The sequence below is a fragment of the Poecilia latipinna genome, unplaced genomic scaffold (genome assembly GCF_001443285.1).
Source record: "Poecilia latipinna isolate Pla-1442-1.1 unplaced genomic scaffold, P_latipinna-1.0 Scaffold1404, whole genome shotgun sequence".
NCBI classification, from domain to species: domain Eukaryota; kingdom Metazoa; phylum Chordata; class Actinopteri; order Cyprinodontiformes; family Poeciliidae; genus Poecilia; species Poecilia latipinna.
Genome location: NW_015114020.1, coordinates 20,023 through 33,785, shown reverse-complemented (window position 1 = coordinate 33,785; position 13,763 = coordinate 20,023). Strand labels below are relative to the sequence as shown.

The 13,763-nt window shown below is 38.4% G+C and overlaps 3 protein-coding genes across 4 annotated transcripts in view; 2 read left to right on the top strand and 1 right to left on the bottom strand.

Moving 5' to 3' along the window:
• Positions 1–3,045, top strand: part of c2cd2l (c2cd2 like) — a 30,102-nt gene extending 27,057 nt beyond the window's left edge. For both annotated transcript variants that reach the window (XM_015056767.1, XM_015056766.1), the window contains exon 15: positions 184–3,045. In XM_015056767.1, the coding sequence (XP_014912253.1) occupies positions 184–437 (254 nt within the window). In that variant the 3' untranslated portion in view covers positions 438–3,045. The remainder of the gene's footprint in view (positions 1–183) is intronic.
• Positions 3,046–3,093: 48 nt separating this feature from the next.
• LOC106962376 (uncharacterized) lies at positions 3,094–9,122 on the bottom strand. The gene is made up of 8 exons (XM_015056768.1): positions 8,681–9,122; positions 7,330–7,556; positions 6,496–7,039; positions 5,838–6,024; positions 5,392–5,631; positions 4,528–4,699; positions 4,120–4,268; positions 3,094–3,948 (listed from the first exon to the last, which is right to left on the bottom strand). Exons 1-8 carry the CDS (start codon positions 8,945–8,947, stop codon positions 3,857–3,859), a joined length of 1,878 nt encoding a protein of 625 aa, XP_014912254.1. The 5' UTR covers positions 8,948–9,122; the 3' UTR covers positions 3,094–3,856.
• Positions 9,123–11,848: 2,726 nt separating this feature from the next.
• Positions 11,849–12,503, top strand: h2ax (H2A.X variant histone). Its single transcript, XM_015056753.1, has one exon. It carries the CDS (start codon positions 11,935–11,937, stop codon positions 12,361–12,363), a length of 429 nt encoding a protein of 142 aa, XP_014912239.1. The 5' UTR covers positions 11,849–11,934; the 3' UTR covers positions 12,364–12,503.
• The last annotated feature ends 1,260 nt before the right edge of the window (positions 12,504–13,763 follow it).

The window sequence follows — 13,763 nt, the reverse complement described above, 5'->3', positions numbered from 1 at the left end:
GAGCAAACACTGCCCTCTAGAGGCTGTAGTGCAACATGTGCAGAGTCCAGATTAAATTGCCTGTTCAGCAAACATAATTAGCGCTAATAAATTAAATCAACGAAGGGTTTATGTCAGGAATCAGCCGGTCATTATGTGGCTCTGCGGGTGAGTGATGTGTTTTCCTCTGTCCACTCTCGGCAGTGGGCTTCCTCCAGAGCGGCTCCAAGCTGTTGTTCCGCAGGAGACACAGAGAAAAGGAGCCCTGTCTCAGCCAGTCCCACGAGGACATCTCCAACATGGGCAATAACTTTGCAGCCCCGGCCGCGGGCTCCACCCGCAAAAAGTCTGGCAGCTTCTCCCGGCGCATCATCAAGCGCTTCTCCTTCCGCTCGTCCGGCAAATCGAAAGGCAAGGCCACTGCTACCAACGGAGGAGCGAGCTCTGTGGATAATTGATTATAATCATGAAAGGGATTATTAAAGGCTCTGTGATCAGCCCTTAACAAGCTGACAATCCCAGTGGGTTACAACCTGCACTTCCTGAAGGAAGGATGTTTCTGGAAGGAAAACTCTCTGAAATTAATCTTGTACTCCTTCAGTACAAAAAAAATCAAAAAAATCATGAGATTAATCTAAAATGGGATGGTGAACTCAGTTTTCTTTGGCGAGAAGTCTGCTGCTCAGTGAAAATAAACGCTGCAGTGAATTTTTTTTTGTATTCCTATTTAAACACAAACTACTGTGTTTGATTAAGACGGGTGGTGGAAATACTCTAAAACTATAATTATGTAAAAACACCAGTGTGATGTTGCTGGATACACTTTGGACTGAGGTTCTCTGCTTTTTTTTTTTTTTTTTAATTTTGAAGGTTGTAAAAATATAATTTATTATTATGTGTGTCTCTTAAATGCTATTTATTTTATTCTTGCCAAAACCAAGTCATTCTACTTGCATTACTCTGTAAATTAATGACAGGCGTGATTTCTATGCAAATTTCTTTTTAAATACATTTAGGCAACATGCCAGAAATCTATGTCAGCTGAACTGTGCTGTGCATTTATATCCGCTTAAAAAACAAATCTTGTTTCATGTTTTAACTTATACCCTAAATCAAAAAAGATATGGCGTTTATAATAATTTTGTGTTATGTAGTTGTTTTCTGTGGGATATCATATTAGATTTGAAGGTTCAGACAAACTTTTTATGCAGGGCAATAATTTTATTCAATCTGAATTTAGTTTTAAATGGTCAGGTACTCAAAGGGATTTCATTACTGTAAATACTATCATTATTGTGCAACAACACTACTTGCTCTGTGTTAAATGGCTCTAAGTACATTAATAATCCAGACTAGTTTATTATCACACTGTGGCCAGTCAGAAGTTTTTACATTCTTATTGGCATTAAATATCATAACAATGTTTTTTTTGAGCAATTGAACCATTATTATTTAGGGTGGGATAATCATAATTAAAGCAATTTTACTGAATTAAATTGTTTAAAAACTTTGGATTTGATGCCGTTTTTTGCTAATCCACAGAATATCAAAAGTACCTATAGTGTGTGTGTGTGTGTGTGTGTGTGTGTGTGTGTGTGTACATACACACACACACTATAGACTGACACACACCTCAGTCTTCCATCTTCCATAGCTCTCTATTGAGTTAGTTGGATTCTTTCTGCAGACTTGTCTCTTAACTCTTAAACATGGCGGTCCATTAATCCATTAATGTTGGGACTCCATCAGAACTCACTTCATCTTTTCCACAACCAACTTCTGGATCTAAACCATCTACCAGCCGATTTCAGGTAGAAGCACCACCCGCGACTGAACAACCAGTTTTGTCTTTAATCATGAAACTTTTACCAAGCATGTGATTATCTTGTTCATATGGATAGCAGCTTATTTCAGTGGAGTTTGAAGTTGTCCACTTTGAGCAGATGCTTCTTTTTTTTTCTGATTCATATTCTTGTAAATAATTACATTATTGTTGCCAGTTTATGAAAAACCTGCACCGGATTGTGCTTGGACATTGTAAACTTTTATTTTTTCATTTGAGTTGATAGTTTCGGTCAGATTGTTCAGTCTAGGGTACAGTTTGGAGTTCCAACAAGACAATAGTCCCAAACACTCATTAAAACTCGTTTGATAATGGAAAATCCCAACTTTAACCACATAGAAAAGTATTTAGCTTGGATTAAAAGCCAAGAAATGTGACAAGAAACCAACCAATTTTTGTGCAGAATGGTCACAAATTCAGCCAGAATTACACCAGAAACTTTTTAATGGCTAAAAAAATTGGATGGTGTCATTTAATCAAATATCAGTGAAGGTGTATTTATATATCTGAGACTGAATATCTAATATTGTCCCTGTGTGGATTAGACAAAATCCTGCACAAATTCAAGGTTAGTTTAAAAATATTATTGAATCTGATTTTTGCACCATTCCACCCAGACAAAAAACAAACATCAAAATCACTGTTAAAAGATTCAGCTAATTTTTTATTAATGATGAGTATTTACAAAACTGTCGGAGCGTTTGAAAAGCGTGCAAAGTGCTCAGGCAGAGTGAACATGGAATGTGATTTTTGTGGAAGCAGATGAACTGCACTCAGGGCTGGGAATTCAATTATTAGTAACTGTACATTAGGAGGAAAACTGCTGCACCCATCAAACTGCACAGGATTTCAGCTGTTTTTCAGAGAACCTTCGAAGTGACTGCAATAATTTTGCGACATCAGAAAAAAAACAAATTAAATAATTCAATATCCAGGTTTTTTTTTTTTTTTTTGTTCTTCCTCATCCACCAGAAGAGACGTTAAAGGATCCCAAAGCTGGAGCCACCGCTCTCTGAGAAACATGCTGTAAAAATATAAGTACAATTAAATTAAAATGTTTTGCGACGTAAGAAAAGCCACTTCATTCTCTCAAGGAAACTCTGCAAGACTGTAAATAAAAATGTGACATTTATGTAAATCGGTGGCTTTAAATTTTAGGATACACATGAACTCTATCACACTTTCAAAATCTAATTTATTGCAAATAAATTATTTTTCAAACATCAAGTTGTTTTTGCATTTTGTTCCAGAAGTTTGTTTGTTTTTCTGTCTTTGAAAGAATTCGTATTTTATTTCATTTTTTTAACAGTAAATGCTGTTTATTGGGACATATAGTGCTTTGCAAAGTATTAATAGCCCTAGAATTTTTAACATTTTCTCAATTTACTGCAGCACTTTTGCAAAACAGGATTTCCAATTGAAGGTTAAACCAAAATCCTCCGACTTCTATTTTAAAAGCCAGTTAGAAACACATTTAAATCTGCTTTTCTTTTCTTTTTTTTTATTACAGTTTCTTTTTTATGCATTGCTGACTGTTGTGAAGCACTTTGTGATTTCGTATCTTGAGAGATGATGTATAAATAAGGTTTTACTTAGAAACCCAAGTGCATTTTCTAGGATTTAACGTGATTTTATATGTGCATAACTGTGAAACGCAGGGAAAATTAAATGTAGATTTACAATTTTTTAGCTACAAAATTATGGGGACGATTGCCAGCATTTGTATACAGCCCCCATTACTCTAATAAATGTAATGGGGGCTGAATTACAAATTACCTTAAATGTAATAAGAGCCAATAATGTAGCTTTATGACCTTTATGAATAATGTGTGTCACCCTGAACACACCACTCTAAGAGCAAAAACATGGTAGTGGCAGCATCATGCATTGGGCTTGCTTTTCTTTAACCTGGTTATGGAAATGGGTCAGAGTTGATGGGAAAAATGATGAAGTTTAAAACAAGCAATACTAGAAGAGCAAATTTTATCTAAGCTGGAAACAAATGTAAGACAACGACCCGAAACACAACCAGAGCTAAGAAACAGAAGTTTCTGTAACTACGTCTTCATAGAAGGGAACCTCCAGCCGCATCTGCCACACAAGCTCCATCAGGTGTCTGACGTAGTCTGGAATGACAGGACAATAGAAGCATTATGGGTAAAAGTCAAAATCATATTCCCAAAAATAAAGCAAATATTGACTGCCATATGTGGCAAACTCAGAAATAAGCTCCAGATGATGATTCATGCAAGATTTTGCTTTGGATATCTTGTTGCAAACTAAAGAATTAAACTCACCGTATGTGTCAGACTCCTTCACAGGCCGAACCACAGCGCCACCTTTTTTAATCTTTGGATAGGACACCTTCCACCGCTGAGTCCTGTCCTGTTTCCTGGCCTGCTCCTTCGCCATGTTCTCGTTAAAGTGGAGAGCTGCCAAAATCAGTCTGCAAGCACAGGTGCATCTCAAAAAAGTTAGAATACAATAAAGAAGTTGAATCAGATATTACTTTTTTTTTTATTTCAAAGCAAAAATCATTTACATTACAAGAACTAGTTTCCATTTTTTCATGTTATTCTAATGTTTTTAGATGCATTTGTATGTAAAATCACTTTTTCTCAAGCAACATATTCACAAAATGACCATCTGCTCTTTTCTACCCATCTACTTATCCATTTATTTGTCCGAACAAACGGTTAGCATACCTTGCTTCCAGTGAGGAACGAAGGAAATGTCCATGTTTACTTCCGAAGAAGCAGACGACGTTATGAAAAGACTGCAGGTACGACGTCTGCTCTGGAGAGGACAGCTGGCGGACATCCGCCAGCAGCCTGGAGCTTAGGACAACCGCCTGGATTTCTTCCTGGGCTCTGCTGCCTGTCGACATGCAGACATTAGGGGGTCTTATACAAGCTCATAGTAAAAATTCACTGGAAATCAATTCAATGGAGGGCTGCAACTAAAAATTTGTTTAGTAATTGATTATTGGGATCATTAATCGGATAAAAACGTGGCACATTCTGCAGATTTGTCATTTAAGCCTTTGATCCTATTTTATACAATATTTGCATATACAAATATGCAAATAAGTAATTGAATTCCTTTTTTAAACAAGAAAGTAAATATTTCACTGTCTAAAATGCAATAACAGAGCATTCCTACAGTGAATACTTGATCATTTGCAGATTAATAGAATGATTGTTGTTGCATTAACCGATTAATAATTGGATAGCAAAAGATGCATAATAGGAGCTTTTGATTTTTACAAAATTTCAGTCAGACGAAGCTAAAACTACGGCTCTTCTGGGCAGAACATCTTTACAGAACTTTATTCATCTTAAGTGCAAAATGCATAAAGTTTTTATACAGTTTTTATACAGTACTCCAGTTAACAATTAATTACTACATTTTCAGACGATTATTAACAATAACTACCACAACCATTCTGATTAACCATTTCAGCCATGCATGTCTATCTTTTATATGCTCCTCCTTAAGCACTTCAGCACCTGTTCTGGTATTTTTTTCTGATAACATGCAAGTTGCATTATTTGCCTGCGAGTACCCACCGTTCTCCACCCACTGTCTGCTCATCTGTCCGTGCTCGCACCGCGGGAACAAATCACCATGGCCCTCGTGGATGTTGCAGACGTGACGAGCCACAGATGTCCATTTCTGCACAGCCATGTCTGCGTCCCCGCCGCTGGTGGCTGCTGTCCAACACAGATGGTTGGAGATAGCCTGAGCCCACGGCCCCACTGAAGCACAGCCTGGCTTTTTGGCCACTGCCACGAGTTTCTTGAAGATGCCTGTAAAAAATAGCTGATTGATGTTACCTGTCTTTTCCAACAGAAAAGAGAGATTAATGGTTTGCCGTTACGCTGATGGTCCACCTTTTGCATGTGAACAACTAGTTTTGGATGTCAATAGCAACTGGTTGAATCACATCAATGTTGTCTCAGTATTCAGAACAAAGCATTTGCTTATCAAATTTGTTTTGAACCACAGAACTCACCCTTGGAAACGTGCCATACGTCAAACCGCTGATCGATGTTGGGCTTTTCTGTTTTCAGCCATTTGCAGACCTGCACATGTCTGTCTGTGACGAGTTCAGCTACAGTGAGGCCATGTTGCTCCAGGAAGCAGAGCCCCTGTTTCAGGCCCTCCAACTCCACTGCTGCACTGCTCTGCACTTCATTGCACTGAAAGATGCAAAGAGATTGGAAATAATCCATAATAAAGGTAAAGGTCATTTTATTTATATAGCACATTTTCTGCAACAAGGCAATGCAAAGTGCTTTACAGAATTAAAAGGAAATACAAACAAAAATAACAAACTAAAGGAAAGAGCAAATGAAGAAAAAGAATCTAATGTTGATCTAAAGTATGTAAACTAGGTGCTCAAGCTCAGGATTGCTAGATAAGTATAAGTATTCTCTGGACTTGCTAAGTGTGCTCTAAATTTATAAAAGTAATGAGTACTCTACAGTTTATAAGTAATAATAAAAACTAAATGTTCCTGCTCTGGAAGTTTCTTTCTGGATTCTAAGTTTGTTCTGTTTCCTTTTCTGGGCTGCAGTAATAGGAGTCTCTCTGCAAAATAACAGATTAAGTTTTTGAGGATGTCTCCTCTACATAGTCATAGTCATTTTGAATTAAAAAAAAGGATATACCTCCACTAGATGGGTGGTGAGCACCGCACCAGTATTCATATCCATCAAGGAATAGCTGCCATATTTGGTTGTATGCCCTGACGAGCAGCAGCGAGCGTCTCCGCCCAGTCTTAGTGGCGTTCCCTTTTTCTTCATAATCATGGCCTGCTGCTTGGTGTTCCAAACTCTCTGAATAGCAGGGATCAAATAGCTGCGCTGCAGACTGAAAAACGTCTTCAAACTGTAGATTCCAACGCTCATGTGTCGGAAAAGATTCAGGGCGATTGTTGGTGAGCACCCACTGAACAATGTGGCTGCCGCCATCATCAAATTGCCCACCGGCATGCTGTTGTGGGCCGGCTGGCTGTACCACACCCTGGTGTGTCCGTCTGTCCTCTTGCAGACACTGCTCACAGCCACCATGGTGCCCATGATCTGCTTCATCGTCACTGTGCAGCCCCCGGAACAGACGGCACACACAGAGAACAGCGTCCTCAAACAGCTTTCAAAGACAATGAATTTACGCTCCGCCGCTGGGCAGGTTTCGGCCACGTCGTCGAGGTCACTGCAACATTAAAAAATAAAAAATAAATCTGTTTAAAATTGATTGCAGGTAGTGCTGGGTCAACTTTCAATTGTGATATGTATACTAGTCACGACAATCATGCAAGTTTGTCTTCCCAAAATCTTTTTCAATTAAGATAGAACTGTATTTCTTAAGCAATAAGTTTTTGTGTCTGTTCAACATTGATCATTAGTAAGAACATTTGCGACAATGTTACATTAGCAGTATTTATGAGAAATTAATAATAGAAATATCATTTTACTTGAAAAGTGTCTACGAAACCAACATACAAGTCCTCATCCTCAGACTCTTCTGTGCCAGGTGCCCAGTCTGGGTCCTCCTCATCAGTCTCAGGTTCCTCGTCACTTTCAGGGCCGTTGCTGTCCTGGTCATCTAGGGTGGGAGTCAGAAGCATACACTGAATACCAATTTCTGCAGTCTGTGGTGTTGTGGATGTTCCTTGGGACTTCATCTCTACTACACAGGAAGTCCCAACCGATCTGGAGACAGGTGTGCCCTGTGTACAGGGGAGAAAACGGTAGTGGGCCTCTGCACCAATTATTGAAAACAGAACCAAACGAAACATCTTACCAAGTAAGAAAAACAATACCAACAACAATGGTAATCATACATTGATGATGCAATACATTGTAAAGAGAAGGATGCTTTTAAAGAGACAGGGAACAATTTCAAGGAGTCATACATTTTTCCTCAACCACTCCGTATTTGATGGAGCTGAGGATGGCTTCCAGTTGCGGCTTCTGATTCAAGAAATGGTTAAAGAGCAATCATCCCACGTAATTTTTCCACCACAACCACTATGCACTTCAGACCTGAACTAGATCATTGCAGAATATTTAAAAACAAGCTTGTGATTTGTGAAACCTTTATTTGATTTGTGAAACTTCAGAAAAGGGTCGTATTAGGGCAATTTAAGCAGTTTTTATGCATCTGAAACACACTGCAATTGAATTCTCTGAAATTTGCATTTGATGTTATTCCAACTTTTAACTTTTTGCTTTCTCACTTTTTCTTCTTCACAGCAGTGTCATCCACATTCATAAGAAGTGCTGAAATCACCCTTTATTCCAGTGAAGGTTTCATAAATCACAAACTTGGTTTCTGCAATCCACGCAGAATAGTGTCTAGGTGTTGTAGTTTTACAGAGCAGATTAAAAATGATCAAGATAGTGAAAATTAAGTGGAATCGCTCTTTAGCCATTTCCCAAATCAGAAGCCAACTTTAGACTCGAATAAGGGCTGTTGAAGGAAAATATATCTAACTGCTTGAAATTGTCTATTGTCTCTTTAAAAACCCCCTCCCCTTGGAACCCCCCCCCCCCCCTCCTTTCCTCACGTCATCACAACAAAGACTCTTCTTAGCTACGCTGTATTTTGTTCTACAAAGAAGCAACATTATATAATGTCGTTTTTGGTTCATATAAAATGACAACTCTATCTGGATATAGCTGGACCTTATGCGAATGATCCCATGTAAAGACTCAAACCGGAGCGAGTACAGAGGCTCTTACAAGGCGTTTCAGCCTGGTAGTAAGACAGCTCCAGGATACACAAACCATAGATGGCCCACAGACCGTTCAAACATAAGAGCAAAACAATATGAGTGGTTGTTTCGCTTACCTGTCCCCACTCAAACGGTTTAAGCCTGGTTGGTATTGCATGGTCTAATAGTGACAGTCTTCCTATCAGTCCTTTATCAAACAGGCCTTTGTTTAGAAAGCTGTCATCAGTAAAGTGTCTCGCACAAATATACCAGTTCTTTTTCGGAGGAGGGAAGTCTCCAAAAATAAAGTCCAACCATTTCTGACGAATCGAGCCATCCTTGGGAAGCGTAAAAAGAGGATAGTCGCCTTCGCATCCCAGAACGCATTTCCTCCAATGAGGCATTTTCTAATCCGAAAAGGACTGGACTGGGAAGGGGTTTGAATGTTGAGCACCGCAGATGCGCAGTTCCACCGGGTCTTTGCTCATTGCTGGTGCAGCTGGTTTGGTGAAACCATGTGGGGGAGGCATGGGGGATGGGAGCTCTGTGGGGGTAAAGCTCGGCTTGGAGACTGAAAGCTCTGAGGCGGAGCTTTGGGGGAAAAGGCGGCGTTAGGGCACCCCCGAATGGCTAACACGGGAGATGCAAGGATTCCTCAAACAGCATAAATGATTCCAAGCAACACTGGGTATGTTTTTGATGAGGGGACGATATTATGACATGATATAAAGCTAAAAAAGATGTATTTTTGCTCAATCCTCCACTGAAAAATAATACATATATAGAATTTTGCAAGTATTTATGATCTTCTCTCATCTGATATTAGCTTAAAATAACTTTTCAGTTCTTTAAAGGGGCAGTATTGTGTAAAATGGACATTTTTGAGCTTTACATCACATTATAATATTTTTCCCTGATCAGAAACATATCTGGAGTGTTGCTTTGATTTTTTTTCATGATTTGAGAAATCCTCTAATCTCCCCTGGCAATCAGTCAGATGTGCAAAACAAGACTTTGTCAAAGGAACAGAGGCCCAATCTCAAGCCGTTACAAAGTCAATATTTTTTCATTCATATAACCACGGAAGAATTATGTTATTTGATTGTGGTATAAAAGTATTCAATTGGCTGGAAAACACATAATACTGCCCTTTTAAAGGATTAGAAGAATACATTTCTCTGTTAGAATGGGCTAGTCAAAGTCCATTTGTAAAGAATATGTGGCAGGACATGAAAACTGATGTTCACTCATGTTCTCCATCCAATCTGATCAAGCCTAAACTGCAAAGAAGAATATCCAAGAAAGTCAAAGTTAAAAGCTGCTAACTTGTAGTTAAAAATGCTGTTCAACAAAATATTGATTCTGAAGGGCTGAATACAAATGTTTGTCTCAATTTTGACATTTTTACTTGTAAAAAAAAGCACTACTTTTTGATGCTATCACATGATTCAAGTAAAATATGCACATTAAAACACTGTATTACTACATTTAGTGATAGCTCATGTTGACAAAAGTGAGTTGGTTGGGATTTTGATGCCTGAAATTACGTTTAATTTTCCTTTTTTTACTGACAAACAGCATATTGAAAACAAAGGGTATCCAGTAATGAAGAACAATGTTTATTTCATCAGATGTAAATTCTCACTGGAGCCAGTTAGTGACCATTTCTTTTATCAGAAGACGACAGGAAGGGGGTGTTACTGCAAGGCTAGAGTGGGTGAGGGGTACAGATCTCTGTTTCAAACCTGCTGTGAAAGACGTTTCTTTGTTTGCCTCTGCAGAGGTTGATGGTTTCCGTTGAGAAGGTCTCTTTACATGTGTGGGGTCGTTGGCTGTTGCACCTCTGCAGAGTCGTTTCAGACCTCTTGTCATTCTGATTCTGGCCTGGCCTGTTCTGCTCTTGTCCTCATGCATTTGTCACAACCCTGTGGTGAACATTCAAAGTCCTCCTGGCACTTACAAAAACACTATTCTACAAAATACAGTTCATCTATGTTTCTCCTTGTAAGAAAACAAGTGATTCTGGATTTTGCTTAACCACACTTTACTATAAATAGTGGTTTTAATTACATGAGACTAATGGGGTGTGCTTTTTATTTTCCTTCCAATCCCTTCATCCTAAATTGTGAAAATAGAAATGTGAAGTTTCACACAAAGGCTAAAAGGGCAAATAGGCTATACTCCTTTGTTTGTTTGTTTGGAACCCCCAATATTTGCTGGACTCCTCAAAGTGTTTCATGCATTACCCTGAAAAAGTAAAATTTCAAAGGTAATTACAGAAAAGTAACGCATATTTCTCTCTTTATAGGAACATGAGTAACACACAGTTTCTTGTACAAATGTTCAAACCCCACACACCCTTTTTTCACCCACATTTTTTATTTGGATTTTGTGTAATATAAGAACTTACAGTAATGTTTACAAGTGTTGTATAAGGAAAATTTCTCAAAAACGTTTGTGCTCAAAACAATGCATACTCCAGCGCCTAAAAAGGTCTAGTATTTACTGAAGAGAGCCAAGAATAAAATCATGAGGAGTCATGTTTAAAGCCTTTCCATCAGCTATGGGGCCACAAATAAATAAAGACCAATATATGAAAAAAAAAAATCTAAAATAAAGTATCATTTTTATACCATATCACACATATGCACTATTCTGTGTAGATCTACAACATAGAGGGATCATCCCACTAAAATACATTACTGCAACATGTTAAAACGTGGTGAAAGTTCAAAAGGTATGCAAACTTTTGCAAGAGGGTTGTAAACTTTTGAAAGAGGGTTGTAATTAAAATATATTTTCTTAATGCAAAGCATATATATACACATGTCTGTGGATTTATTTATGCTTATTAGTCAGAATTACTTCTATAAAAAATATTTTATTACTTAGTATTGTGAACAAGAGTTCAGTAACAAATTTGACTCTAGTGGAAACAGAAATTATAGAAAAAGGCCGTATATTTTCCAGCTGAGCATAATTTATTTTAAAAATTACTATAAGTTTTAAAGTGAATTTATTTCCACGCGGAATTTTACAATGGCGCCAAAACTTTAAAGCTGGAGGGAAGTCACTTGATTGGTTTTTTGTGTCCACCCCCAAACAGTTCATCCATTGACAATAAGGAGTGAAGCAACTAACCAATCGCTTTTGATCATCCCCCAACACTCATCTCCATTGGTTTAATGTAAGAAGTGATAGGCCAATTGTTATTGATTTTCTATCGGGGTTGACCTTTCAGATCCAATCAACTAAGACTATCTGCCCATAGCAACCAATCACAGTAAGGGGCGGGATCAAAGTGAGGTTTATATCCAGGTCATCGCTACCTTTTTTTTCTTATCGTTTGAATTACCTCTACAGTTCTGCAACTTGAAGAAACAGCAAGAAGATGTCTGGAAGAGGAAAAACCGGAGCCAAGGCCCGCGCTAAGGCTAAGACCCGCAGCTCTCGTGCCGGTCTCCAGTTCCCCGTGGGCCGTGTCCACCGTCTCCTCCGCAAGGGAAACTACGCTGAGAGAGTGGGTGCCGGAGCCCCGGTCTACCTTGCCGCCGTTCTCGAGTACCTAACTGCCGAGATCTTGGAGCTGGCTGGCAACGCGGCTAGAGACAACAAGAAGACCCGCATCATCCCCCGGCACCTCCAGCTGGCCGTCCGCAACGACGAGGAACTTAACAAGCTGCTCGGCGGCGTGACCATCGCTCAGGGCGGAGTCCTGCCTAATATCCAGGCCGTGTTGCTGCCAAAGAAGACCGGTCAGTCCGCTCCGAGCTCCGGGAAAGCGGGAAAGAAGGCCTCCTCTCAGTCTCAAGAATACTAGCCAGCTGGCTAATGACTGCTAAACCAAAGGCCCTTTTAAGGGCCACCCATCCACTCATAAGAGCAACTTTTCTGTTAAACTACTGTCTTGCCTCGCACGACTTGCCTTGTCTATTTAATAAAGACAATTTTTTTTTCTAATTTGGTCTATATAGTACTTGTTGCCCTCAAAGTAGCTGATGCTACTTGCTAGTCCTAGCGATAAAAATGCTGGGGGAAGCTAATTATCCTAGTTAGCACTCTGGTCATTTCTAAACAGTTGGGAGTTGAATTGTCAGACCATTAAATTGTGATTTGGCCATGCTAACGGTACAGCTTTGGAAGGTAATTATTGAAATCTTACTGTGATACTTCCTGGTCTGTTCTAGCGAAAATTTATTTTAATGGGATGAAATTTACTTCAGTCTTGTTACTAGGGAGTTGTTTTTACTTTAATGTTGCTACTAGCAGAAATTCTATGGCACACAGTGGGTTTTTTTTGTAATCTTGAGTATGACTAAGCTAAAATAAAGGAGCCTCTTTATTTTCTTTAAATTTTAAGAGTTTGGTTTAGAACTATAATGTGGAACCTAGTTTTGCAATTGGATAAGCTGTAGCATAATGAGACAAGCTAACATTGTTGGTATGACTGCATAAATAACAGAGACCATATTTTTAAAAAAATCAACTTAAATACCCTTTTTGTCCTTAATTGATAAATGATGTTGCAATAATTGTAATTTTGAGGCTTAAGTCTGTAGATCTTGGTGTCTGAATATTTCTTTTAATTTGATGTCTTCTGATTATGCAAGCTTACTTAAGGTCTAAGGAAACCTAAGTCAAAACCTGATTAATTGGGTTCAATACATGTTTAAATTTTACATTCCAAGAGAATTGAATGTCTCTTTCTGACTGTGGTTGAAGTCAACAAAACATGTTTTAACGGATCTGTGTGCGTCTCCCAGGTGTTTCCTTGTTGCACGCAAGAACACAAACATCTGCAGCCTGTTTACCACCACAAACAAAAACCGGTTACGTGCCAGTTCAGTTCTTTTAGATCATGCCATCAATTCACAGAAGACAAATGGGTCCAGTATTTGATTCTTATATAAGCAATTTAAATTAGAAAAAAAAAACTGAGGTTGGTAGAGAACCCAAGATTTGTACTTCAGCAAGAGTGGCACTTCAACATATTTTTTTAAATATTTAATGAAGTGAAAAAGTATTTTGCAAAAAAGTCTACTCAATTACTGAGTACTTCATCACAACATGATCAAATATTTAAAAATGATATCCTCAGCAACAAAAATATGAAGTTATATGTATAGTTCTTGTATTTTAAAGACTAAAACGAAAAGAATATATATATGCAAAAAATATAATTACAAAATAAATTCAAGCAGAAGAAAACCTTTTCCAAAT